This window comes from Amblyomma mixtum, chromosome 3, assembly GCF_055824585.1.
Source record: "Amblyomma mixtum isolate Tamu chromosome 3, ASM5582458v1, whole genome shotgun sequence".
Classification (NCBI taxonomy): Eukaryota; Metazoa; Arthropoda; class Arachnida; order Ixodida; family Ixodidae; genus Amblyomma; species Amblyomma mixtum.
Genome location: NC_143014.1, coordinates 104,444,086 through 104,471,493, shown reverse-complemented (window position 1 = coordinate 104,471,493; position 27,408 = coordinate 104,444,086). Strand labels below are relative to the sequence as shown.

The following is a 27,408-nucleotide window of genomic DNA, read 5'->3' as shown; positions in this document are numbered from 1 at the left end:
TGTCACACACATAGGACGTCATTGTTATCATTCCGGACTGGAAAGATACCACCGAAAGACAGGCAAGTGAACAATCAAGAGAGAAAAGGCTTGTACTTGAAACGATAAACTAATAGCCAACAAAATACCGGGCTGGAATTTAGCCAAAAGCAAGTCGGGAGATATGGTGCGGCAACTCACGGCGGCAGGACTTATGTGCTCGCATGTTCGCAGCACATACCTTTAATACTGTGAATTCACCCATCATTACACAAGAGCTCCGTTTGTGTGTCGAAAGTGTTACTTTTCGCTCTGCGCTTTGTGCGGCCACTCGTTGCATGCATTAAAGAGCCTTCGATCACTATCTTCATTATTTGTTCCCATTTGGAAATGTGCAAAAGTGGTGCACCTGCATAATGCTCCTATTTCCACGGGCCACTGTCTTACTTGGTCGGTTCTAAACTAGCTAATCTACGAATGATATCCAGAATCGGGTGGCGGGCAAGCGCCGGAAACTGTTCTTTAGAGGTAGAAGTGCGTGCTTGCTATGCAATGGCCTATGGCATCTCTAAAGAACACATGCCTTAGGGCACCACAGTATGTTTTCAAAGGATGTCGTGGCACCCGCGATTGGCAAATTGCAGTATCTGCGAGTTCACACCTAAGCTCTCGAGGAGGCACAATAGTTTGCTGTTAGATCCAAGGTTTTAAAATTAAAATAATATGTTGGAGCTGCTACACCATCGTTCTACTTTAACAGCTCTAGCTGTTTAGCGAAGGTCGCCCGCCTCCAAGCCGTAAACATACAGCGTCCGTGATCACGTCACCGCACCATGCGTACAGTCCGTGTTTTGCGCCTCCCGCTGACTTCGTGGTCAGCAGGTTCGGCTCATGGTTGCAACAACAAGGCGCCGCCAAACGTCTCGAAGCGCCACTAAAAAAAAAAAAAAAATGTCCGGAATTGACTGTATGTGGCGCGGCATCCTGCGTGCCTGCGCAGTAGCAGCCGCAGCAGTTATAAATTCGATAGCATTTAGGTTGTTGTCGAACAAAAAATTTCCGACTTCTCTGTAACGAAAATCCCTGGTTGGTAGAGAGAGATCACACGACCTTGGGACGCCATCACAACCTGCCCACCGTGGCAGGTGGTGGCCTGCCCGCCTTGTGAGCAAACGCCCATCGCTGCCAAATTCTGTGCAATTACCGCTTTCCCAGTGCCCGCTGTGGCGCTGCGCATGAGCCTTACCGGAGGTCGGGAAGAGCAGCCTAGGTCACAAAAGCCCCACCGGTGGTTGTGTTTGAAATATCCACCTGCCGGGGCAGTGGCGCATCCCTTAACCGCTGCACCTCTGCGCCAGTAATAACATGAGGACTCCTCGCGATCTATGAATGCGACCGAGAGGGTCGATGTGTCATAAGCACAACGTGACCACCAGTGGACCAATCCCAGGGCACCGCCAAATTTGAAAATCTGGGGACCCCCAAATTTTGAAAGTATGCCCACCTCAGAATCTAGATTAAGGTGGATTAAGTGGATAAGAGGGTGCAATGATTTGAAATGGTGGGTCGGATTAGTTTAACCTCATATTATAATTCAATGGAAGGTACTCGAACATTCTAGAATGTGATGGTTCATGCGTACCATATAAGGGCAATGGAACCGGTTCCAACCAGTGTTCAGGCGGGAAAATCGCAAAGAGAACATTGCACACTCATTGCAGACACTATAACAGGCAACCTAAATACTGTCGCATTTTCGTCTTTAAGCATGCGGTTAAGAAGGCCCCCAAGCTTTTATAAGGCAGCCAGTAGCGACATGGCACATCAGTAGCGTGGAGGGCGGGCCATGGATGCAGCCAAGGCGGATCGTCGAGCTCTGAACGCTGCCCGTGAAAACCACAACCTTGTGGTGCGTCGAACAGAAGAAGAACGTTCTCAGGACGCTGCCCGCAAACGCCCTACGTGACATAATACTCAAGTCCGTTCCAAACACATCCCTCGCACCGTAAAGCATTCGTTGTAAGCGTCCCAAAACGAAGACACGATCGTCACGCGCTCATGCGTAGCAGCAGCATTCAAACGAAGTGCAACGATTGCAAAAGCACCAGAGGGACTATAGCTAGCGCTTGCCTTCCGTACTGCCACGGGCGCAATGGCCATTTAATTTTTGTTTTCTCAGTTTGTCGTAAAGGTTCAATAAACAAGTTTTTCGACGCTGTGAACAGAATAAATGGGAGTGTTCTCGGCGCCTTTCGCTTCCGTTTCACTTCAACGCCATCCGCCAGTGTTGCTGACTGTTTAGCTTCGTTGCTAACTGTGCAAAGCTGTCACTACGAATCTTTCATTTTGTTAGCGCTGTACGTATCGATTATCTCCTTTTCTTTAATGCATTACAGCTAACACAAAACCTAACTCACAATACCTGGACTGAATGAGTTGAAGGGAGGCACTGAGGACAACTACGTGCAGTCTTCGTTCTTAGTAAAAATCGAGTTGATGACTTTTTACGGCTACGTTAATGTTTGTCCGGCAGGGAAACACTTCCCTTTGTACTTTATTCAAACTCGTGACGTCGACACCAAAAATGACTGCGCGATCACCGTGTGGAAGTGAATGTCAATGTAGCCTGACTTCTGGGATACGTGCCCAAAGAAAGTGCATCAGAGCACTACTGTTTACTAGCGAAATCAGGCGGTAATAGCGACCCGTGTATTTCATTTTTCCGCCTTTTCCAGTTTATACAAGCTTCATTCTCAGTGGAAGCAGCGTCTTTGTCGGTAGAATGCGGTCGTCGGTCGATACAGGCCAACTTAAATTCGCCCTCGGTGTCCCTTTAATAGAGCGTTGCTGCCTTAATGCCCACAAAAGAAACCTTGATAAACACAACTTATGCCAAGCGCAACACACAAACGCAAAAGTAGACAATAACGAACAGGAAAAACGCGATGCGCGTGGAACTTTTCGCACACAAGAGATACTTCCTCGGTAAAGAACGAGTAGCAGAGGAGAGGCCGTACGCCTCAAAGAAGGGTGAACAGTTGGCTGAAGGCTAGACTTCACCTGCAAGAATCGCCGCCCGCTTTTGTACGCTAAGACCCAGCTCCCTACCGTGGTATTGGCCATCCACATTCTGTGGCCTTTGGCCCCGCTGTTCGGCCGCCGAAAAGGATGGTAGAGGGCGGGGGTCCGTGCAAAGCCATCGGCTAGGGTGAACAGCCTTTTTCTGCGGACCTGGAAACGATAGCTGAAGAGAATCCATTCTTGGCTTTCTTTTTTCTTCGCCGCTCTTCCCACTTCTTCAGCTCCACCGCTGCCCCCTCCCCCCTCTCTGACCGTTTATTTCTCTTGCTTTAGCCTTATTCGCGATCCCAGTGCTCTCCGCCTCGAAGCAGGAGGCGCACTGCTCAGGCATACAGCGTTTATTTTATACGTTATATATGGACGCATATATATATACGCGACGCCGGGTCGTAACTCGTGGCCCTGTATGGTCTCTGCGGTTTGGGCCATCTGTTCCTAGCAGAAGCGAGCGAAAGGTGGGGGAGGAGGAAACGGTGGCTCCAGTGCGACCTGTCGTCGCGAAGCCACTGCCGAAATATGGCCACATGCGTTTCGGGGACAAAGATTGCGGCATGGCCTCTGTTGCGAACGTATCGATATACTTGCGCCACCGTCTCCATAGAGACGCGAACAGAAAGAACTCGGATTGTCGTCGCGACCTGCCGACGGCTTTGGCCAATAATGCCTCCCAAATTATTGTCTTCCAGGCGCGGTCCCGCACTCTATGGTTCTCTTGCGCTCCTGTGTACTTGAGTCTCGTTTTTGCTTTCTTCCCCGTTCCTTTGCCGCGCCTTGCTTTAGGTCAAAAGAGCGCCGCTTTCTTCACCTCCCTGAGGCCGACGCCGAGACAGGCGCGCTTGTTTGGGGATTTGATCACATATATTAGATATCTCGCGTTTGGCGTCGCCGGCCTTTATTCTTGCGCCACTTTTGGCCCGCTTCCGTTATTCCCCCCGCTTTCTGTTCCGCGTCGCTTGGCAGGCGGCGCTTCTTGTTGTGAACGAGCCCCGCGCCCTCCAGGACCAAGAGTTTTATTAAGGCGTCCTGCCGTTCAATAAGGTTTCGTGCGGGGAAACTAACAGAGTAACCTAAAACAAATAAGAAAAACTTGCCGAGTGCCGCGCCCGGTTTCAACTTTACGCTTTCAGCGGTTTCAGCTTTTTACATATATATTGCAAAGCGAGCCACTGGCAGGCCAGGTTCGCGCCCTGCCTTACTGTTGGCAATATACTTCACACACAAAGCCATCTCAATATTCAGTGTCATAACCTAATATTAACCTGGCGGGAAAACTGAAATTTGACACGATGTGTCTATTTCTGCACAGGCGTCCAATGCTGTTCGCTACTCTTTGCTACTTAACTTCTCAGGCGCCCTATAACCGGTACAGGATTAGGAGCTGCCTCTGCGATGAATGGATAACGCTCGCAGCCAGCCTGAAGGCGAGTGAAATGCGAAGCTCCAATTATAAACTTTTAGAAGCATTGCCCTGCCGAAACCGACAAGTCCTGTTTGCTAACGAAATGAGGCTCAGCCTCGACCCCTGACTTACTTTATTTTTTGTGTTTTAGAAGAAATAAGTTATTTCTGCTCGAACTACACACAAGCACGCACAAATGCACACGCACACGCATGCACGTACGCTCACGCACACACTCTCTTTATTTCTCGCCACACACAGACACTAAGAAAAACAAACTAGCAAACTCGGCCTTATTCCAAAGGTGACGTCCGAGAGACGAAAATGCAAAATCCTCTTTGTGCTATAGCACAATCTGGTTCTTGATTCTTGCTTCCAATAAAACTAAGAGTACAAGGTCAGCAAGCGCTGATACCCTGCATACGCATAACCAAAATAATGTCTTTACACGGCCAAATTTATGGCAGCGTCCAAGTAGCATCAATGAAAAGGAAGAAGCATATATTGATAAATACCTGCTGGAAATTTAACAGGAGAAATGGGTAAACTGTATTTGAGAAGGGTATGAATAGAAGGGAGACTGCGGTAAGAACTGTGTAGTACGGTCTTTGTACATGGCGTCGTATGTGGGAAGAGTCTACCCTTGCTATTTCTGCGTGGTGTCGATATGTCTTCTATAGCATTTTTCAAAGCTCGGACTTTGTTCTTGTGCAGGCGACAGCCCTCCCGGGAGGACCGGCGCTCCTGGAGCCGACGGCTGCCGTCGGCGGATGTCCGGGCGCCGGCCCCCAGCCGCGCGGCTGCTGCGGCGGTCGGCGCTGGTGCCGGCGGAAGACACCGTGCTGGGCTCTGAGGAGGAGCTGTTCCTGCCGCTGTCCAAGAGCTTGCGCGTCATGCGTGACGTCAGTTCGGTCACTGCGCTCAAGGGAAAGTCAGTGAGCCTCGTATGTCCACTCTACGTGGCCGCTTGGGCCTCCGTCTCGTGGGAAAAAGGTGAGCTGGCGATTCGGCCATCTGTCTCCTTGGATCTCAGTAGGGGCGACTCGTTTCCTTGTTTAGAGTCGATTGAATAGGACAAGAGCCTCTCTCTTGCCCCTCCAGTCAAACCTGAAGGACGTGACAATTCGGCCCCGAAACGTCTGTTCGCTCCTCATGAGACATTCGTCGGAAGGTCACGTTCTCTACTCTCCGATTCGTCTCCGGACCAGGCAGAACTCTGCTTAAATGTTCTAGCTCCAACAACGAGTATTTTGTTCCAGCACACGGCTGTCATGTCTTGTGAATTTGCAGCAAGACTTCAGCTTCAGTTTTCCTTCTCTTTTTTTTTTCCTTCATCTTCTGATGGTCTTCATGAGACTGCTTCCAGGTTTATATTCCTCCTTTTTTTTTTGTCATCTGACGTTGGGATAATTTGTTAATTTTACTGTCACACCGGCAGCAGTGACAAAACAGCCCGCGATGCAGGTTTATTTATTTATTTCAAGTTACCCTCTTGGTCCAGAGGGCATTGCAGAGGGGGAGTGATGCAGTGGAAAAAAAACAGTGCAACATACGTAACAAACAGTTCCAAAGAATGTAACAGAGACAAAAAAATTAACAGAGGCTAATGTTATGGCGCAGTATTTCGGGAGGTTACTACAGTTAAAGATTTCGGGGGTCAGTTAACCGCCACCTTAAGGGTGTATGGCGCGGTAGCGTTAATGGCTCTATTGAGCGGTCTGGGGTCCTCTCTGCATGTCACTTCGCAGACACAGGGGGCACTGTGGGACAAGGCACAGAAGGCCTCCCTTAAACGAAGTCGGACGAACGTGCCTCGGTGGTCTAGGGGTCACTGAGGCACGTTCCTATCTAACCCCAATTCAAATCTAATTCCTCTCTAACCCAAATTTTTGGTTCGATGCAATTAATTTACCTTGCATTCTTAAATGCCATAATGACATTCGAGTCATGTCGCGACTTTATATTCAAAATGTATCTGGTGTTTTAATTGCTCTTCAGATCCGCCGCTCCACATGTGACGTCACTACTTTTTCTACCAATCCGCATTTTCTTGTACGCTGCCGGGTTTTATGCTGATTCAGAGCCTTAACGCTTTCGCGTTAATACTGTGTATTTTCCTCGATTTCCACAGGCGTCATAGCTGTGACCCTCAGTCAAAATACGCAGCCGATGTCCTAGTACAGTTTGACGTCTACCGTAACTGATTGATATTATCGCTCACTTCCATGAGCCTCAGCTGGAACACGTATTTTCCACACGCTGTAAACGTGTTTGAGAAGTCCTATAAATTGTTTTTTTCCTTTTTTGCAAAGCTTCTTCGAGCTTATTCATGGAGTGCCGCGGACACTATGAGGTCTTTTTCGCCGGATGTTTCAAAAGCCGCGCCTAGTTTGTTTTTTTTTTCGTCCTTTTGAATTTTTTTTAAAGTCTTCTGCAGTTGGCTCCGAGACGCAGGTGTCCTGAGGTGAGGTAGGCCAAGGCATACATGGCATAGAGCGACGTCATTCTTTCACCATCAAGCATAATTGCTCCCGGCAAGGTGCATCAGGATAAGGAAGCGGCTTATTGAAAAAAAAAGTAAAGAGAGATTCGGGCCGCGGAAACATCTGTATATTAGTCAGACACCTGATCTGCAGCCGTTGGAAACAGCAGCCAGGTTTCTGTTGCTGTAGGTAAGGGTTTCCAAACCCTGACCGGCATTGGCCTGTATGCGTCTTAGAAAGCAACTCCCCATTAGCCACCATTTGGTTAGTTGGGTTGGGGACTGACTGGACAGTTTTCTAGGCTATCGCCTGCATAATGTACACACACTAAAGAAAGCATCGGTAATTGAAGGTTTGAAGGCGCTTTATTTTTGTTGGTACAGTCCCTGTCTAGAGCGCTCGAATTCCGTGTCATCTGCGCTCCGCAGCGCGCAGAGCGACGTCTAGTGGCAGGGCTTGTTTCGAAATAGCGCGTCTATGAGTATCGTCTGAGCATCAGACATGCGCTGTCTCGAACCAGGCGCCGCCGCTAGACGTCGCTCTGCGCGCAGCGGAGTGCAGACGGCACGGAGTTCGAGCGCTCTAAACAGGTCTGGAGACGACTGTACACACTTCACAATGAGTGCACATGCTGGGATTCATCCTTGAAGCGCTTCGACTGCCTGTGGAAAATGAAGTGCGAAACGCAGGTGGTAAGCAAGTGGTAAGGATGTCTTCACTATTCACGTTTTTCTAAACACGTTGTAGCATTCCATAGTGGACTGACACCTTCGTTTTGTAAACCTCGCAGGGAGCAGTAAGATTCCGTTCAACCACCGGCAGCGTGTTCAGCCAGATGGCAGCCTGTCCATCAGCAACGTTCAACAAGTCTCAGACGACGGCAACTACGTCTGCAGGTTTACGGATTCTCGCAACCAGAAGCACACCGGAAACGTCCTGCTTAAAGTGATAGGTGAGTGCTCTCCAACACACGCGCACCCGAATAAAGAAAGGTCTGGTATAGCGTTCAGACCGAGAGCACGTTTTGGCTCTGCTGTAGACAAGATTTCGACTGAGCACTTAGTATTTACCTCAGTTCAACATGCTGCAAAACTAGTAATGGCTATATTCTTTAATTAATCAACAATCCATCGTCGGTGATTGAGCCATGTTGGTTACCCTCAAACACAAGAGAGGGGAAAAAAAGCAAATGTGCGAATACCTGCTTTATTACCGCGAAAGCACTACTTCACTAGCAATCTTGAAAAATCCGATGTCTGTCTCAAGCCCCTCAAATACATGCAGAAATAAAAATGGCGGTGAAGTTTTGCTAAATTCTATAAGCGAGCGAAAGCAGAAGTGCATGAACGATAACGACGATGACGTAGACAGAGATCATGTCCAACATTCTTGGACAAAAATTTTGCATATTGGAAAACTGTAAGGTACTGGTATAAAAATATTGAAGGTAATGGTCCACACTTTCGACATGTAGCAAAATCTTGTTGGGTATGAAGAATTGTTGTTCTGTGAAGAATTGTCTAGAATTGTTGGGTATGATTCTCTGCATGTGTCTGCGCGCCGCAGATGGAAGTGGATGAAGACGACGATTTGCAACGCACAGCGGGAGAGAGTGTTGCAGTTTAACACGAGGCATGATCGGCTGAGGCGTTAACCGAGTGCTCTCGCGTACTGGCCAGCGAAGCTGCTCTGTTCGCGCCGCCGCAGTTTTGAATTGCAATTGCGGCAGTATTCGTTTGATTTATTTTTATTTATTTATTTCACTTGGCACAAACCCAGAAATATCGCAATATACTTAGCACAAACCCACAAACATTGCAAGTTCTTGCTTGGGATTTACCCATCACTTCAGATACGTGGCAATGACGACCACTTGCAAAAAAAACTGATTTCGCACAATATTTCGTGCTTATCAATGCTAAACCGCCAGAATTTTTTTTGTCCGGTACACGTGCTCTTTTAATGCAATTTTTCATAAGTCAATGCCCAAGAATCACTCAAATGCAGCAGTTTATGTTCTTTTCGGATATACTGCCCACTACAAAACATGCAATTGATATAAAGGTTTTCTGAAAACCTGGAATAAGCCGGAAACAAAAATCCTTGCTCAGGGTATAAGCACACTGCAATAGCATAATGGTGTGGTCATATTCTGCGATGTAGACGTGTTGTGGTATCTAGTACGTAAGGAATAGACGAAGCAACCCCCCCCCCCCCCCCCTCCCCCAAGCGCACACTGGACCCTGTTCACATTTCACCGTTCTACTTTCGCCGCGCTCAGAACGCCGAGGTCTTCCAACTAAACACCGCCTTTATCGCCCGGCTCCTGCTGCTTTTTTACGAGTCTATTGATTTATCTTTTCGTTGCCCCCTTTTAAAAAGGCACGCGAATAATCGCTACAAAGATTTGTCTCGCACTTGAACGGCTTATATATTTTTTTATAGAGTGGCCCAAGAAGGCGATAAGAAAAAAAAAAAAACTCCCCATATCGCCCAGAGCATTTCTGTCTTCACTATTAGGTTTTTTATTCCCTCTCCACATGCGCAGTTACACGGATGGAGAAAAAAAAAAACAAATGTCTTGCAGTGGAAGCAGGCGAGCAGATCACAACAGGCGATGCTGGGACGATAGGCCGGCGCTGCAGCGCCTGGGCCGCACTAAGAGCGCGCTGCTTTAGTGCGCTCGGCGGCCAAGTACCTTTCACGCCCGTATACCTCCAGAGCGCATAAAGCGACGGCTTGCTCCTCGCCAACAGCGAATGTCGATGAATCGACTTCTAACTCTCCGCCCTGTTCCCAGCCTTCTTTCTTATTTTCCTCTGCCCTTTTTTTCTTCGCACGCATCCAGAAAAAAAAAAAGAAATGCATCAACAAGACGGCCCGCTAACGATTCCCAAGGCGCATTTAGTAAAAGCAAACGGCCCAGCGAAGAGGGGGAAAAACGGATGCACCTCGACGGCCCGTATCGCCAGCAAACAGCCGCCGCCCAGCCTCAGCTCTGGCAGCCTATACTGCGGAAGGCGTCTTCGAAACAGCGCACCCGCCCGTCCGCTGCCCTTTGCGCTCAATTGATAATACAATCACGCTGCTCTTTTACGGGGCCGGCCTCTACGTCTTTTCCCTCAACATGGCGCAAGACATAAAGGCACCAGAAGGCCAGGGGCAAGCTGCAGCAGCTCGCGGGTTCGGACAGTCCCGTTACTAGACTCCGCCCGCACTTCTTTAGCAACTTGGTTTGTGTTAGTTGCTGCACGTTAATATCGCTGTAACTTTGTTGCTTTAAATATTTGATATCCGGCTGTCCTTCCATTTTCTCTCTCTCCCTTTTTCTTCTTTCGATAGCGAGACATCTTCGAAGCCAGAAAAAAAGCGTAGTTATTTGATCTCACCTTCAGCCAACGTCAGGCAGCGCCGTAAATTACTAAATAAATCGGCCACCTGTCTTTGGGTGTAGTTTTTCCTTTTGTTATATTAGGTCAAACTGACGGTATGTTCGTAACAAGGAGTAAATAGTGAAAGCTATCATGAAACAGACATGGCGTCACAATCACGGAGCACACATCTTTTTGAGGAGGCAGAAGGCAAGGTGTAGGCGCCCAGGCACAGAGACGTAATTGCGGTACATCTCCGTAAGCGCACATCCGTGTATACACCAGTTAACGCTGGTATGTAGAACATGCTCTAAAATGTGTGCATAGAAACGTTTAAGTACAAAGATTTTTGTTGCAGGTAACCAAAGATAGAAATGAAGACACGCAGAGCATTTGGCTCCTTATAATCTTCCGACCATTAGTTCATTTCCTGATGCTAAAGCCACTGAGTCTTCGAAGCTCAAATGTCCCCCGACATCGCGCGCTTGCGCCTGTTTCTTTTAACACCCCGGCTTCATGTAAGCTTCTTATGTTTCTTCAAATAAAAAAAAAAGAGATGTGTGCGCATTTAGAACATACACACTTTGTTGTGATAAGAAATTCGGACATCCAAACTAAAATGTCATCTTAGATTTAGAACGTATTCCACTGAACAAAATGGGACAGTCACTTGTCCAATATAAAGCCTGGGCTTTAAACCAAAACGTGTATAACGTGTATAAACGCGTAAAGTAGCGCTGCTATTTTTCTGTTATGTCTTCATGGTATGGGCCCACTGCTATACAACGTGACAGAACAACGTTGCATCTGAGATACATACGTTTCTCACGCCTTTTAATGTGTGAAATTTTCATCTTTCTCCCTAAAAATTAGCGTTTCTTTTCTTCTACTGCGGTGGAGTAGAAGTAGGCGTAGTGGAAAAAGCGAGAGCTGCGGCGTGAATCCGGAAGTGTCGACTGCCGACAGGGGCACTGAGGTAGAGTCAATGGCATTGGTGTGCGACTCCCGAGCGGCGCGAAGCTCAATATGTAATTCTCAAATATTTACTGCGCATTCTTTTTTCGGAGAAAGCCCACAGAACACATTAGCACCTGTATGCGAAACAAAACACTGCAATAGACCTTCGCGCATTCACTAACTGTTGTCCCAGATCGGCACTTACCTGTATATTTCAAGCGGCACACGAGCAAACGACCTCGATGATCACGACCTCCCAAGCAGGCGCATCCACGTTGCCACGTAGCGATGGAGGCGGCAGCGGCGTAGCCTCGTCTGCTCGGGAGTAGCACGCCAGGGCCATAAACTGTATGCCAACGCTTCTATCGACAGTCTGCGTTTCCGGCTTCACACCGCCTATGTACTGCAGTTGCTGCAGCTCCAGCTTTTTCCACGACTACTGCTTCTAGTTCATTGTATACATACCCGGTACAGATAATAGAATTTTCTAGGTCCCTGGAAAGAACCACTGTGTGTAATACACATCAAATCAAATAAGCTCTAGCCCGATGTTGTCAGGACGTCCTACGTCAATCACGCTTAAGGCAGGCGGATGCGATCGAATTCGCGATAGGCATCGTAAACCTGCGTTACGACAGCCTGCTTCAGCTCCTATTTATTAGGTTTGGCCTCGTTACTAAATCAGTAACAGCTGCGAAGGTGAGGCAAAAGCTTGAGGCATTTTTTTATGTTGCTATTCCGCCGACTGTTGTTTGGGCAACGGCGGAGCAACGATGTGTTTTTGTTGTTGTTTTTTTTTCACCATGAGAACTACTCGTATATGTTAAAGGAACACAAAAGGCACTTTCTAGAGGAGAGTGGGAAACACATGGCATGATAACTTCTTTGTTTTTCATCAGTAACAAAATTCCTATTACAGTGCCGCGGCGGAAAGTACCTCTTGTGTCCGGAAAACAATTGAAAACAATACTGCTGCGACTCTTGGGGCTTTTGAGTGGCAAGATATAAAGGTACGACAAATAAGCTAGAGTTTCACTTACATGGTGGGACTCATTTCAGTTGCGTTTGGTACCACTTGAACTTCAGCTGTTCGATACTTTGGTGCCTCCTAAACTCATGATACCTCCTTACCTTTGATACCTCATTGCGGGAAAAATGTGGACTAGTTAATTGGTTGCAGGACTTCGGGTTGTTTGCTGAGTGAGCCAAATGTCGCGAGTACAGTGGTCACTCGAGATGAATCCAAGGATTTTGAGTAAAATTTTCAGACGAAGAGGCGTACTTCTAAATGTCACACTCTCTCTTCACCTCGCAGCAAGGAGACTTGTGTGAGTAAATCAATAACGAAATTAATGAATTTCCCTGTTTGAAATTTGCCCACAAGAAATTCCTACCGCAGTTAATAAGCACAGATTAAGATCTTTTCGCTTCAAAGTTCGGGACCACTTCAGGAGGGGAGTTGTGTATTTGCTTGCCGAGACCAGCATTTAATGAATCCTTCACCAGGAGAACGTACCGACTCGCACTGTGATGGCTTTCAAAGAAGTTTAGGCTGTAAAGACAGTACCAATGGTTTGAAATCCGTCTTGTAGCCTAGGCTGCTCTATAAGTTGAAGGCGCGTCTGAAAGGTCATCATTTCTGCACAGTGGTTCGCATCCAGAAGCTGCGACGCGCATAAAAATGATTTTCAGCGGAGTTGCCCAAAAAAGTGGACGCTCTCGAAAAGCTATGTGCATTATCAAGGGTCATGCTTAGAGGAAAACAGCAGCAATTTATTTATTTTTTTCCAACAGGTCAGTTCACCGAAAATAATACTCATTGTTTTTCGGACACCACCGCCACGGTCGCGCAGTAGTTATAGCGTTCGGATGTTGAGCACCAGATCGCAAGTTCGAACTCAGGTGTGGCGGACGCAGTTAGGTGGAAATGAAACGCTCAAACCCCTGTGCACTGGGACTTTACGTTACGTTCAAGAACCCCTGGTGGCTGAAATTAATCCGGGGTCCTCCACTACGGCGTTCATGACTGGGCACTGTGTTGCTTCGATATGTAAACATCAGTCATTCAGTCAACACCTTGTAGCTAGCTACCACGCCGAGAGAGACTGACGTAACGGCACCTCTCTGGATCTTTGAGACATCCTAGCACTTTTTTTTTCTTTTTCGGCAGATGTAATAGTGGTCTCTTAACCTAAGACGTTGAGTCCACAGTCCGTAAGATCATTAAAGTTAGCTCAGCTATTTTTTGTATACAGCAATATTATGGCTTTCAAAAGTGAATTCTGCAAATCAAAATTGCAATTGGCCCCATTGGTTTAGACTGCTAATCGGTCTGAGGGCCAGCTGCGGTGTGCAGGCACATGGGCATCCACGGCCAGCAGTTCTGCTGCAATGCAATTCGCATCATTCTGCCTAATTTGCAGTTTTTTCTATCGAAAGCCTTGCAGTTATTGTGCCTACATATGTTAATTTACTGCCTAGTTGTCACGTACGGCTTTCAAGATACGAAACTGTCGTATAATTTTTGCCTCAACTGTGCTGAAAATTTGTTCGTAGCCTTTAACGTACAAATTTCATGGTATACATAGGGATTTTTTCACATCTCCCAGGTCAAACGTATTTGCAGAATTTGCTCTCTGCCTCAAGGAGGAAAAGAAATATTTTCGTTTAATTAATGGCCTCAGACAAGGAGGCGTTCGATAGCGTCTTGTATCTGAAGGAGCCCTGCCTGGATGAAACTTGGTGCACGTCCTCACTTCGTGTATCCCGCTGTATATGGCATGTTAAGAATTATTGCTCACGAAAATAACCAATCGAGAAATTTTCACTCTCTCAATCTCTTCCTTTCTTTCGTTCGCTTTAACGACCAGTCGAATACGCGATGCCCACAATAACCGTGCATTTTCACTGTTTCTGGTCAGATCTCTTTCTTCTAACGTTAGAGCATGCGTTTGCAGGCCTCCGCCTAAGACAGCCAAGAATCTAAGCCGGTGATAGTTAATGAATGAAGTTCTTTAAATCAGGCTTCGTCAGAACTCGATACACAGTTCGTCCTCTAAGCTTTACCAGGATGGCTATTTGGGCCACTTGGTGGTATTCCATGGTGGTGGCAGCGCAAAAAGAACACCAAGAGTTCTGCGGCTTTACCATCGCCTCTCAGATAGCGTGAACCAAGAAGCACTGTTTTAGCCACCACCCAGATGTGGCAACGGTGACGCGTAGCCAGGGCCTACGCGTTTGTCAGTGCAGAGGTAGCAGAAAAACTGCAGTTGAATTCAGAGAACATATTCGCGTTTTCTCGATGTTACCAATGGCAAAATGACGTAACCGCCTTTCTTCACTACACATTTGCACTGAACAACTCTATGAATACGTATTTGTGCGCACGGAAAAACACACAAAATAAAGAAAGTGAAAAAGAAGGAGCGTTTTAGGAAAAGAGGGGCGGGGGGAAGGCGGATAGCACTGGTTCGCCGGCAATTAAACTGAAAACGTTAAAGATTCTCGGCGGCCCACGTGCGATTTACTTTGCGAGTGCCGGCGGCCGCCCGAGCGCATTAAGCCGTCGTTCGGTAACAAGCTGCCACCGGGCGCGAATGCTCGCTTCCCCAGAGAAATTCCCCGCTGCATTGGAGACGACTGCGGCCGTTCGCGCCCAGCGCGGGCCCGGCTCTCCTGTGATATGGGCGCCCTCCAAAACAGTGCGAAATCTGCCCCACCATCGAGGACGCTTTTTCGGGGAGGAGGGGGGTACCCACTGCGTGCTGTTCGGTGGCGCTAAACCCCGGCGGGCCATAATCTGGAGCGCTCACCCTTTAGGGGCAGGGTCATTAGTCGAAGACGCCGGGAAAAACACATCAGCTTAATAACGAAATTGGTAACCACTTTAGCAAAGATAGGAGGAAAGCCCCGGGGCTAAAAAGAGCGCCTCGAGGCCGCCCTCCCTCAGGGGCGTCCTCCACCTCACCACCCTCTCCTACCACCCTCCCCCCAAGGGGGAAGGAGGGGAGAGGGGGAGCCATTGTTAGCCGTGGCGGCGGCGCCTTGGCGTTGCCCGGCGGTGGGACGATGGCGACGCGCCTCCCGTGTGTGTGTAGCGTGCGCCTATCGGTCTCATTAGAGAAAAGTGCCCTCCCCGTCTTAACTACACGGCCGCGCGCGCCTGGCAATGTAATTAGCACTCGCGCCTTTAAACTTAAATATCTGCGAAGTGATCGTGCAAAACTGCAAGGCAACCAAGAGAAAAATGGCCGGGGCTTAAACACAAATGCGTCCGCGCAAAGATGAAAGTACCGGCGCTTTCTCCCGGTGTTTGCCTTCTACTTTCCTCTCTGTTTCTCTCCTTTTTTTATTCTATGCTATCTTTAACGTATTAACGCATCATTAGCCATTTTCCACTACTTTGCCCCCGGGAGAAAAGAGTCGTTTGTGCGGGCGAGCTAAAAATTGCGGCTCTGCCCTGGGCCGCCCGCATGAAACGGGGCCACCTGGACTGCGTGTCAGTGATTGGTGGCACTCCTGTGCGTTGGGACGACAGGTACGCGCTCGGTTAAGAAATGCGGCCGCCGAAGGCTAGTGTGTTCAGCGAGGCGTGCGCAGAGCAGTTTCTCGGTGACCGTGCGCGCTTGTGCCGCGTATAATCTCCTCCTCGGGTTTCAACGCTTTCCTCTTACCGAACCCAGCGCGAAAGGTTAAGCAGCCTTGCGCAACCTCTGGTACTTTTTATTTCACAGTGAAAAAATAAAGGATTAAGAACAGGAGATTAACAGGAGGAGAACTATGGCTCTGTGAAGAGGCGAATTAGTTATGTTAGTTGTGTTGAGTTTAATCGAGCGTCAGCAACTAAGGCGATCCCATGAGTCGAACACGAGGGGGTGAAAAAAATTGTCACATACATTTTTAAAAAATCCCCACTTAAAACTGCGAGTAAAGCAAAAAAGAATGGAATAGGTAGCGCAGCCGAAGCAAAAGCACGGACTTTTATTGCGGGTATTCGAGCGATGTGGATGTTATTGCGAAAGCAATAATACCACCCGGATGTGCAATGCTGGTTGTAATAATACGGCAAACACTGTCGCCTATTTCGAACGAAAGCCCCGCCGCTTTGGCTCAGTGGTTATGGCGCTCGGCTGCTGGCCCAAAAGACGCGGGTTCGAACCCAGCCGTGGCGGTCGAATTTCGATGGAGACGAAATTCTATAGGCCCGTTTACTGTGCGATGTCAGCGTACGGGAAAGAACCCCAGGCGGTCGAAATTTCCAGAGCCCTTCACTATGGCGTCCCTTATAGCCTGAGTCGCTTTTGGACGTTAAACCCTCATAAACCATATACATATTTCGAGTGAAAGATCCTTGTCTTTTAAGGCAGGAAGCGCGTGATCTTTTTCACTGAAAAATCTTGTAAATTCCCTCTAGTTGAGGCAGTATACAGCTGGCAAGTCGAGCATTTTTATCGTTCGTGTCTCCACGACACTGGCTCTGCGCTTCCTTTCAAGACCAGCACAGTATTGTGAAGCCATCATCGAGCACGCTAGTGTTTCTCTTTTTCCTCGTTTGCTTTCAAAGTCACGGGCGCTCGTTCATTCGGGCGAAATCCGGGTTCGACCTAGAACGTGTAACGAGCTAACCATAATGCAGTCTTTTATTTAAGGACTTGGCCGGCAGCTATCGCGGTGTCATTGATTTTGCCACAGTCAAGCCAGACAACTATACCATTTAAAATAAGCGTTCAACGTGGCATAGCCAGTTTCTCAGGGCAAAGCTTAGAAACCCTGTATCCATGCAGCCGAAGTTTCCTCGGGGAACAGACGGTCTGCAAAAGCTTGTGGGGTCTCTTGTCAGCAGAGGCTTTAAACTTTGGAGCAGAGGAATCTGCTTATCGGCAGCTTGATTCGCAATTTCTTCAAAAAAGAATAACTACAGCAGCTTCTCTAGCCGCTAAGCATTAGTTAAATATTTTTGTGTGTTACTTTGCAAAGCAAGAATTCCCCAGTCGAATACCTAATTAAACGGCTTCGAGTGCATAAGCTTGTAGCTATACACAGGAAATACGGACGCGGGGTAAGCTCGTGCATGCCTGCCAGACCTTGCCCATCTGGCTTATTCTCAACATCTAATATCCGAATTTCTCATCCCAAGAGTTCATCCAGCTATTTAAGCTTTTGATAGTAATACTGCAGCACGAAGCTTTGGGCGCGTGCCGCCCACCTCATAGTTATTATAAGGAGTTTAGGATTACACAGCAGTCATGGCAACCACGTCAGTAATATCTTTCTTATAGAGCAACAACCCTCTATGTATCTGGTCTAAATGGAGCATTGCCTCTAAAGGGCGCTCTCGGCCTGTTCCACTTATTAAATGAGGTGCTCGACGTTGATAGCAACCACGCTTATGATTTAGTCATTGCATTCCAGTATTTTATGCACCTTGTTTAAACAGGCAGTTTCATAAAACTGGGGCTCTCATCCTGCTCCCTTCATAACATGAGACGCTCGACTGGGAATATTCTATTAATAAAACGCAGTCCTTTTTTTCTTTGTCTGTGCTCTTCTAGAAAAGTTCGAACTCGTCGTAATAGGCTCGAGCTCTTGTTTCCCCAGAAATGTTTTCCCAGACGGAAGATAAACAATAGCATAACGTCGAATTCGGCAATAACCCCCGAATCGACGAAGCAGTACGGAAAGAACATTTTTGTTGAAGCCTCGACCCTGTTAGTAATCTTTAGTCAAAAAAAGAATAGTAATAACAACAAAAATGACTAAACTACGATGATTCGCATAAATACAAAAATAGAAACAAAATCTGCTCGCAACGTTGGGCTCCGGTTGCCTGAAATGAGACGCTTCAAGAGGTTCTCAACGGCATCGAGTGAAGGATGAAAAAAAAAAACGCCCGGCGCGCAAAAGAACGAGTCAAAATATGCGGCAAAGGTCCTTCGAAGACAAAAAGCAGCGCAGAGAAAAGGTAACGGTCGACTGAGCTAACCCTGCGGTTGGACGCTCGCATGCACGAGGACAAGCGTAATCTCTGCGATACGGTGAAGCCAGCCGCGAGTATGCAGTAACCAACTCCCCTCCTTCCCTCACTCTCTCTCTCACTCTTTGGCAAGAGGGAAAAAAAAATTACTCGCCAGCGCGTGAGCTTGCTCAGCCCAGACGGCAAAAAGAAACAATAATTACGAAAAGCAGATGCTACACATACGCACAGCTTTTTGTTGCTGATCATTCACGAAGTCGAGGACATTGCAAGGCGTTCTGTTATCTTTTTTTTTCTCTCTCTCTCTCTTTGTTCTGGATCATACTGCCATCACATTGCCTTCATTTTTTTTTTTTTTTCACCCCCTATGCTACTTACGTTTCCGTCCTCGGTCGTTCGAGCGTTCTCATCTTCGTAACCTTCACGTGTTTTATATCCCTTTTCAAGCCCAGAAAATACAAGTTCAGGGATTCAGAATAAAACTAGCGTCGTAAAGCCGTCCAGAAGGCGAGGCAGTGTACAACGGAAAGTACGGGTAGGCACCCTCCAAGGGCTTCTCGACTGTCCAAGCCATCACATTCTCCTAGAGCAGCCGCATAAGCATGGATATGAAAAGCATGCGGCCGAGTGACGTGGTTACGCTGGGACATATTTCTGTCTGCAGCTGTCGGGACAGCGACGACGTGGTCAAGGGCGGAGAATTCTTACTTGCGCAACCAAGTAATCATAGCAGCACAACTCCATGCCCGAAAAATAGGACTGAAACTAGAAATAGGTTGCAATTAAAACCGTATAAAATTATTTTTAACATGCATTTACACGACGGCATGAAAAGTGCTAGAAAATATTTTTAGGGACTGCACAGCGGCCATACTCCTCCTCTGGACAATTATGAAATACCAATCAGGAAGGGTGTCATGTAAGATGTGATAATGCCTCCGCTGCTATTCACTGAGCTATTACAGAAGATAAAAGTTAAAAGAATACTTTAGTAACCTCTGATATGCTTGGGACATTGCCCTGCTAAGCAACTAAGGGGACGAACTGCCGCGCATGATTCGCGATCTAAACACTGAAAACAAAGGGGTAAAAAAAAACGTGAAGGTTAAGGTATGCTTAACCTAAAGCAAAAGCACGGCCGGCAACACGAACTGGAGCAGGTCAATTTGATCACATTTCGCTTTGCGTACAGCTCAATCCAAAGCTGAAGAACACTTCACTAATTCTAGCGTGCAACTAAACATCATTATTAGCACTGGCATCTAAAGGTTCTCTTTGAATAGCCGAAATACTTGGTTTGGTCTATTGGTTTATTAGGTATTAACGTCCCAAAGCGACTCAGGCTATGAGGGACGCAATAGTGAAGGGCTCCAAAAATTTCAACCACCTAGGGTTCTTTAACGTGCACTGACATCGCACAGCACACGGGCCTCTAGAATTTCGCCTCCATCGAAATTCGACCGCAGCGGCCGGGATCGAACCCGCGTCTTTCGGGTCAGCCGCCGAGCGCCGTAACCACTGAGCCACCGCGGCGGGCTCCGAAATACTTGGGATAACCTTAATGAACCCCTGACACTTTTTCCAAAGACCGCTTAAAAGCCGATTATTTCGTCAATTAGTCATATATATTTCTTTTTCAAAAATTTTTATTCAAGTACCCTGAGGGACGAAAGTGGGCGTAACATTGAAGACACAGAACAGTAAAAAAGAAAAAGGTAGCAGTGGAAATTAACGAATCGGGGTTACAGATCGCGTATGCGTGCGCTTCCTGCCCCCCGCCTTTTTTCTTTTTTGATACCTGAAGTTTCAGTTTTTTTTTTAGCACATCACGCCTTATCTTTAGCGCTTAGTACGTTTTGTTTTTCTTGTCATTTTATTTCTATTCCAGCCTCACTACAGCCTGCCGGTTCTTAGAAACGCGCAAGAGAAGTGAGGCAAATCAAGAAATGCCTTGTTTGCGCAAAACCCTGTTGAAAACACTGTCAGCTGCTCTCCCCTCGTCTTCGCCTTGAATCTTGTCTCCTGAACTTTGCATGAGCCTTTCATACCCTTAGCTGCCACCGCTCGCAGGTCTTTCGACACAGAGGTGTTAAAGCCTGGGTTTACCATCAAACGCCCGTTGGCAGCAGCAACAGCCTGAGCAAACAATCTAGGCGCCAAACAGAAGACCCAAAGCGGAAGGTCGTAGCAGATTGCTCTTCCCGCTGAGCCACGAAAGGGCTAGCGGCGGTTTTCGCGAGCTCTTCTTCATTCGATCACTTCGCAGAGTTACGTCGCAAACAGCGTCGTTTGCGCTTCTTGTGGGGCAGAGTTTTTTCCACCCGACACGTGTATCGACCCGGCGGCAACAACGAAGTGCGTCACGAGTGCAATTTTAGCAGAGGACAGTGAAGAAACGCAATAAAACAAAAACGACAGCTTATGCTTTTAATATGACCACGCGCTATGCACGCGTCATTCACGACGTTGACAGCTTCGACTTTTTAATTCAGCCTTATCGACATTCTTGTACTGAAACATGGCTGTGCCACGTTATTTTGTGCGACTTGTTTAATATTCTCTGATGCACGCAGTGGTGGTCGCCCATTGTTTTAAGGACACTTTTTTTTCTTCAGAAGGTTCTCAGTTGTTAAGCGCCTGAATTCGCTTCCGACCACGACGTAAAGATTGGGTGCCAGTAAACAACTTGGCCCGTTTCTTCTGTAATATTCGCAGGCGCATCTGTTTACCGTTGTCGAAGATAGCGGTTTTGCAGTTGCTGATTTTTTTTCGCCCTGATCTAGCCTGCCGTCGTAGTGAGTTCACAAAAGAAGGCTGAACGCAAATAAACCGCGAATAAACTCTCGCACAGGAAAAAAAAAAAAACTCTACGTGCTGAGCCCAACTTGAAAAAGCTCTCTCGGCCTGATTTCAGTGCGTGCCCTGTCGTATTAGTAGCGCGAATTTCAGGCAAGCCAGATTTCCATGCTGCACGCGGACGCTATTGTAAGGGAGCATGCCGGTTCATTTTGGTATCCCTTCAGCTAAACGTTTTTCATATCAAGTCTTTTAATTCCGCGAATGCGGCGACACAGGCAGGAAACCACTGCAGGGCGAAATAGCAGAGGGGATGTCTTTTTGGTTTACTGACAAGTGGGAAACGCACAAGCGCGATTTAAAGTGAAGGAAACGATTGTAGCGAACTGAAATTTTGAGAGCTTTTTATTATTCGATGCACACATTCACACTTATCCATGAATTAAAGGAAAAGGTAGAGACATGTTTCGTTATTGAAATTTAACAGGGGTCGATCCCGAGGCCCGTGTCTTCACATCCGTTTGTTTGAATAGAATGGAACGGAGTAGCTTTTTGAGCAACCAAATTTAACTGATCAAAAATGAAATTCATGAAATATACGTAGTTGTGAACGCATGCAAACACCCCAGAAAGAAACAAAGGTGAAGTCCTAGTAAAATGAGAACGAAGCTGTAAACGTGCAGGGGAACATTTTTGGAAATATATATTGCTAGGAACTGCAGAAATCCTGCGCACAGTCAGTGTACTGTTCCATCATAAGAGGAAGGCTCTGTTACGTGGTTATTCGGCATGCTGTTTAAAATATTATTTGCCGATGTGCGTGTTTGCAAGGTAACAAAGGTAAATAAGTTGCTTCAGCAACAGCCAACCGATATGACAGTTCTGTGGCGGAAAAAAAATGAACTGCCCGATATAAATGCCAGTTAAACCCAACTAAAATGTTTTGTACTTTAGGTTAGATTTTTGCCTTATAACACCACTGAAGCTCATCTTTTTCGCTAGGCGGCATGTAGTAATGCCTGTAAAACTGTAAATCTTCTTTATGGAAGTCGGAGAAGGTGGTTGCCTGCTGTGTTATGCGGTTACCGTGCCCGGCGCTGATTTTTTTTTTCTTAACTCTTGGCTCCAAACAGCTGTTCATTGTTTGTATGGTAAGTGTCGTGTACTGACTGGTCCCTATTTTTGTTTGTACAGATCGCCTTACTTTCCTGCTGAATTTACGTTTATTTCTGTGAACTGTAATTTACTTTTTCCTCCATAACTGGATCTAACTTACGTGCCCCACCCCTTATGCTATGCGCCGAAGTGATTTAGATTATACGTAAATCAAATAAACACATAACGAAGACTGAAACATGTGAGGACCTGAGTGACATAAGTGATTAGGCGGCACATGCAGTAATTCCAGCAGACTGAACTTGGTAATTCCGTTCAAAATTGGAAGCGAAGTCGGGAGAAAAATTGCATGATGTAAAAAAAAGGTTTCTGTTTGCGGAGACAACGTTAAGAGAGTATAGTTAAGCATCCTTCTAGAACACCGGATTCAAGGTGTGAGTTATCACTCTTACCGTTGATTGTTACAAGGACATTACCAGGCATTTAAAAGCGTCGATTGCGATCACCCGACGGCCGACGGAAGTACGGGTTGTAATATGTGTGACTTCATATCTTTGGTAAGCACATACCAGTGCATAAAAAATTGTCATTTTCTCTCATCTCATTGTAGGTGTAAAAATGAACAATAGTGGTTAAAATGAAGAAAGCGATCACTAAGATTATCTACGACGGCGTAAATCTCTACTGGCGTATCGCAAGCACCTACAATACACGTATGTTTCCGTACCTAGTGACTGCTTATTACTGGAGAGGTTTGCAAACTAGAGTATGATAGTTTGTGGTTTATCACATTTATCATTTGTAAAAACATTCATCTTAGAACATTTATGCGGATTTTATTGAGGATAATATTAAGTAACACTACAAAGCTTTCTTAGCGGGCATTTTCAGCAAGACCATTAGCATTTTATTTAATTAATTTCCAGCTATTTTCTGAAATCTCAATGCGAAACTTACTCTTCTCGGCGGGAAACAGGAAGAAGGAAGAGAGGCTGAGGAGCAGGAAAGGCAATTTTCCTCAGCAAATTATTTCTTCACGTTGCACTATAATAGGGCAGATGTGGTGTCCATAACGAAGTGAAAACTACACGATAGGCCGCAATAAAGAGTTGCTATGAAAAATTACCCCATGTTCAAAAACTAATTAAGATGACTATAGCACACTGCACAGTGGCAAGATAAAAAAAAGCATCACTAGTTACTGGTATATTATGACATAATTCTCAAGAGAAGTATTTAACTTCGCAGAGTAAGTTAGTGTTAATGAATGATATTCGTCAGTACATAAAAAAAAAAAAGAAACGCCACCGCAGAATGCTTTGCAGCTGCAGACGATGCCATTTTCTTTGCGTTTTATAGTCAGACAACCCGGTTATAAGTTGATAACACTACCACACAAGCCCTTCGTTGACGCTAAAACAAAACATAACGGGCTTTCATGCACAATATAGATTGCCATTACAGAGTTATCAACGTACCAAAAACTGAAAAGAGCTCAAAAACACGATTCCCGCAAGAAGTTTTAAATGTTTGATTTCAAAGAGCGAAGGAGTTTTATCAAGCCTGCAGGTATCAAAATAACATCGCAGCTCGTGTTTCTCCCAATTTCCTGGGTCACATGTGACTTTGGTGTGGCCCTTTAAAGTTCTATAGCATCGGCCAGGCAGGATAACAATAATTTCTTTCGGTTCTTCTTACACTAATGAATGCTGCTGTAGGAAAGCCGGCGTTTGGTGATATTTTCACGTTCACGGAAGTCCGTCCCTCAACCAAGCATTCTGACGGAGGTCTACAGGTTCGACCCGTTGCCATGGAGCCTGCATTTCGATGCCAGTCAACTAAAAGCAAGAATAGTCGTGGAGTGAGATTTCCTTGCGCAGTGAGAAACACAAAGCGGTCAAGCAATTCCGAAGTCCTCGTCTACAACCTCCCTGATTGCTTATGTGCTGCTTTAGTATGTGAAAGTGCTTCATTTCATGCGAATGCCTGATCAAATATTGTATTTCATCAAAAGCAGACCAAAAATTTTTGCGGTATGTGTGACGCTGATTAATATTGTCGAAAGTAATTTAATCTGTTTCCACCCGCGCAGATCAAACACCAGTCAAATGGCAACTCAAAAACTAATCACGAGCCTGTTTGCGGTTAATCTCGCGGATCATTGTGAGCTGCGGGCACCACAACTTTGCGAACTGCGATAGAGTTATTAAAAAAGTTCAGTAATACTTGCACACATTATTATAAATACTACTGCTATTTTCTTACCCTTAATATGTTGAAGTGCGTATCTTACGATTTGCGTTACTTGCGTGATAGAGAGTAAGACCCAATTAATCCGATGTCCTTGTGTCGTAAGATGAGCGCCAGTTCTCATGACGCGTAAGTGCGCGTAACGATATCTTTTTTTTTTCTAATATAAAGGACCCCGCTGCCTTGCTGCATCTCATTTTCCTTTTTCTCTTCTATTCTTCTGTTAAATTGTTTCTATAAAACTTTTGCTTCATTTTTCTCCTCATAATGGCAGAACTAGAAAACAGCCATGGATTGTTTCCTCGGCTGAACACAAAATATTCGTCTCGTCTCCACAGAAATGATTAGCAATCACCATTTATTAACATAGGCAATGTGGACCTGATCCAGCTTTGTGAAAATCAGCATATTTTTAAATGTGAATTCTAAAGCTGCTTCGGTGGCGATACTCTCCAAACTTCAATCAATGCTGCATAGTGGACGACTTGCATTGACGCACACAAAACGCCCAGTTGTGTTCAAGGTACCACTGGAGGCTGCCACTGAGGGCTGCCCTAAGTGCGGCCAAAGGTACGAATGTACGTAAGGCACTAATGTTTGACAAAATATAATGAAATTCGGTTTCTATTTTGCTGTGAAGGTTCTTTGGGCATCCTGATCGGCTCTCGAGATTTTGTACAGCTGGCTAAAACATCAATATTCAAATGGAAGCCCCAGTGTATTGTACCAAGGTTCATTTCTTTCCGGAACCACTATGGAGTGGAACTGCCTTCCGGCGTCTTTAGGGCTACAAATGATTCTGGAATATTTGGAATATTTATAAATTCATGACGTTTCTTTTTTCTTAATCCTTTTGCTGCCTTTGTTTTCCTTTGCTTTTCTTCTATTATTTTTCCACACTTAGCAACGGCTATACAGAGAAGCTACTGTTCGATCTCACATTTTGCCTGTTTTTGTGTTTTTATTACATTGTAATTACTAAGTCCTTGTTTATGGCGTGTTCCGCAATGCGTATCGCTTTTTCTTTATGTTTTAGTGTTCTCGTTGTTCACCTGACCCTTCTTCTGTAATATGCCGCCGCGGTGGCTCAGTGGTTATGGCGCTCAGCTGCTGGCCCAAAAGACGCGGGTTTGATCCCGGCCGCGGCGGTCGCATTTCGATCGAGGCGAAATACTAGAGGCCCGTGTACTCTGCGATGTCAGTGCACGTTAAAGAACCCAAGGGGGTCGATATTATCCGGAGCCCTCTACTACGGCATCCCTCATAGCCTGAGTCGCTTTGGGGCGTTAAACCGCCGTAAATCAACAAGCAGACATTTTGCAGTAATATGAACCATTTCCTTCGATAATTCCATATATCAAGAGAGATACTTGAAATAAATAAATAAATAAATAAATAAATAAATAAATAAATAAATAAATAAATAAATAAATAAATAAATAAATAAATAAATAAATAAATAAATAAATAAATAAATAAATAAATAAATAAATAAATAAATAAATATTTCTGTCTTTACGTTCACACCCAGAAAAATAAAGGAGGCTATAAACTGGGTCTGTTGATTTCAGGGGTCGGATTCTCGCGTGGTTGGCTTTCCCAACCAGTTCGGTCCGGCTCGCGCGTTTGGCCGGTGCGCCAGCTGTATGACGACAGCCGGGGCGCCGGCCAATCGCGCGGGACGAAGCGAACGGGTTGGGAAAAGCCAACCACGCGAGAATCGTGTTCCAGAACTCATTCAGTGGGAAAGAACTGTCGACGCTAAGGTGGCGCTGCAATGAACTGAAATGCTGCGCACCGGTAGGTTTGTAGCGCCCCCAACGAGCCACCTTTTGATGCCAGAAAGACTAAGAAAAGTTTTAAAAAGTTGGCGATAGCACGCAAAGAGAAGAAAGCATAGAAGCAGTATGCAGATTAAAGCGAACGCAAACCGGATTTTCTGCTCTGCACAAGTAACAAGAGAAATGGTATGAGCGGAAACGGGGAATAAAATACGGCGCAAACGCGAAGGTATCGTCAGAGCACAAAAACCGAAAAGCCCGAGCATGCAGTACATTTCAGTGGTTTTAAGTTCCGCGCCGAGAATGCCGCTTAAAAATGGCGGCGTGTATATCGCGACAAAACGCTTCCCTTAGCTATGCTCTTCATTCTGTCGATTATATTATACGCACGCAAGGTTTACGCCAGGTTTAAAGCTCCATTTCTGACTTTTCCGTACAAACTCTGCCGGGGTGGCTTAGTGACTTTGGCATTCAGCTGCTGGGCCAAAATTTGCGGGATCGAATTTTGGCCGCAGCAGCCATGTTTCGATGGAGGCGAAGTGCCAGAACGCTCATGTGCTGCGGAATTTCAGCGGACGTGAAAGGACCCTAGGTGGTGGAAATTTACTCGAAGATCTCCACTACATCGTCACCCATAGCCCAAGTGCAGCATCGGGCATGCCTCACTCCACCGCAAGCTTGGGAACGACACGGCTGAACCGGGCCCTATCCTGGTGGTTCATTACTGCAGGCCTTGAAGCAATCGCCGTCGAGTGGGCAGGAGGTACTCGGACCCACCCGGGAGAAACATGTGCGCTGGCTGCTTCCAAGCGAGACCTGCTGACGTAGTTCTCAACACGGCATATCTAAGTTGCCTCACGGCGTGTCAACTACTACGTACTTTATATAGGGTATTCCAGTTAAGTACTGGCAAGCTTTAAAAACAACGCACTCCACGAATATTCGACAAGCGTAGAGTTGTAAGTAGTCGTCTTGAGTAGGTCAGCCTATTTTGCAATCCGACTTATTCGCTAACAAAAAACATTAGATCATTTTCGATAGTTAATTTTAACACAAATTGTTTGAATGTAACCGCAAGATATTGGTTTGAGCTCGTTGGTGAAGCGACGTAGCCAATAGATTACAGCGGCGCAAGAAAAGGGCGAGAGCACACAATAGACGTCCGTCCTGTCTATTGTGTGTTCTCGTCCTTGTTTTCTTGTGCCTTTCTATTCCGTTAGCA

General features: G+C 46.3%; 1 protein-coding gene across 1 annotated transcript in view; it reads left to right on the top strand.

Annotated features, from left to right (window-relative positions):
- Positions 1-5,185: 5,185 nt before the first annotated feature.
- Positions 5,186-27,408, top strand: part of LOC149351243 (cell adhesion molecule Dscam1-like) — a 167,696-nt gene continuing 145,473 nt past the window's right edge. The window contains exons 1-2 of the mRNA XM_089577000.1: positions 5,186-5,452; positions 7,733-7,894. Coding sequence (XP_089433126.1) covers positions 5,230-5,452; positions 7,733-7,894 — 385 coding nt within the window. The 5' untranslated portion in view covers positions 5,186-5,229. The remainder of the gene's footprint in view (positions 5,453-7,732; positions 7,895-27,408) is intronic.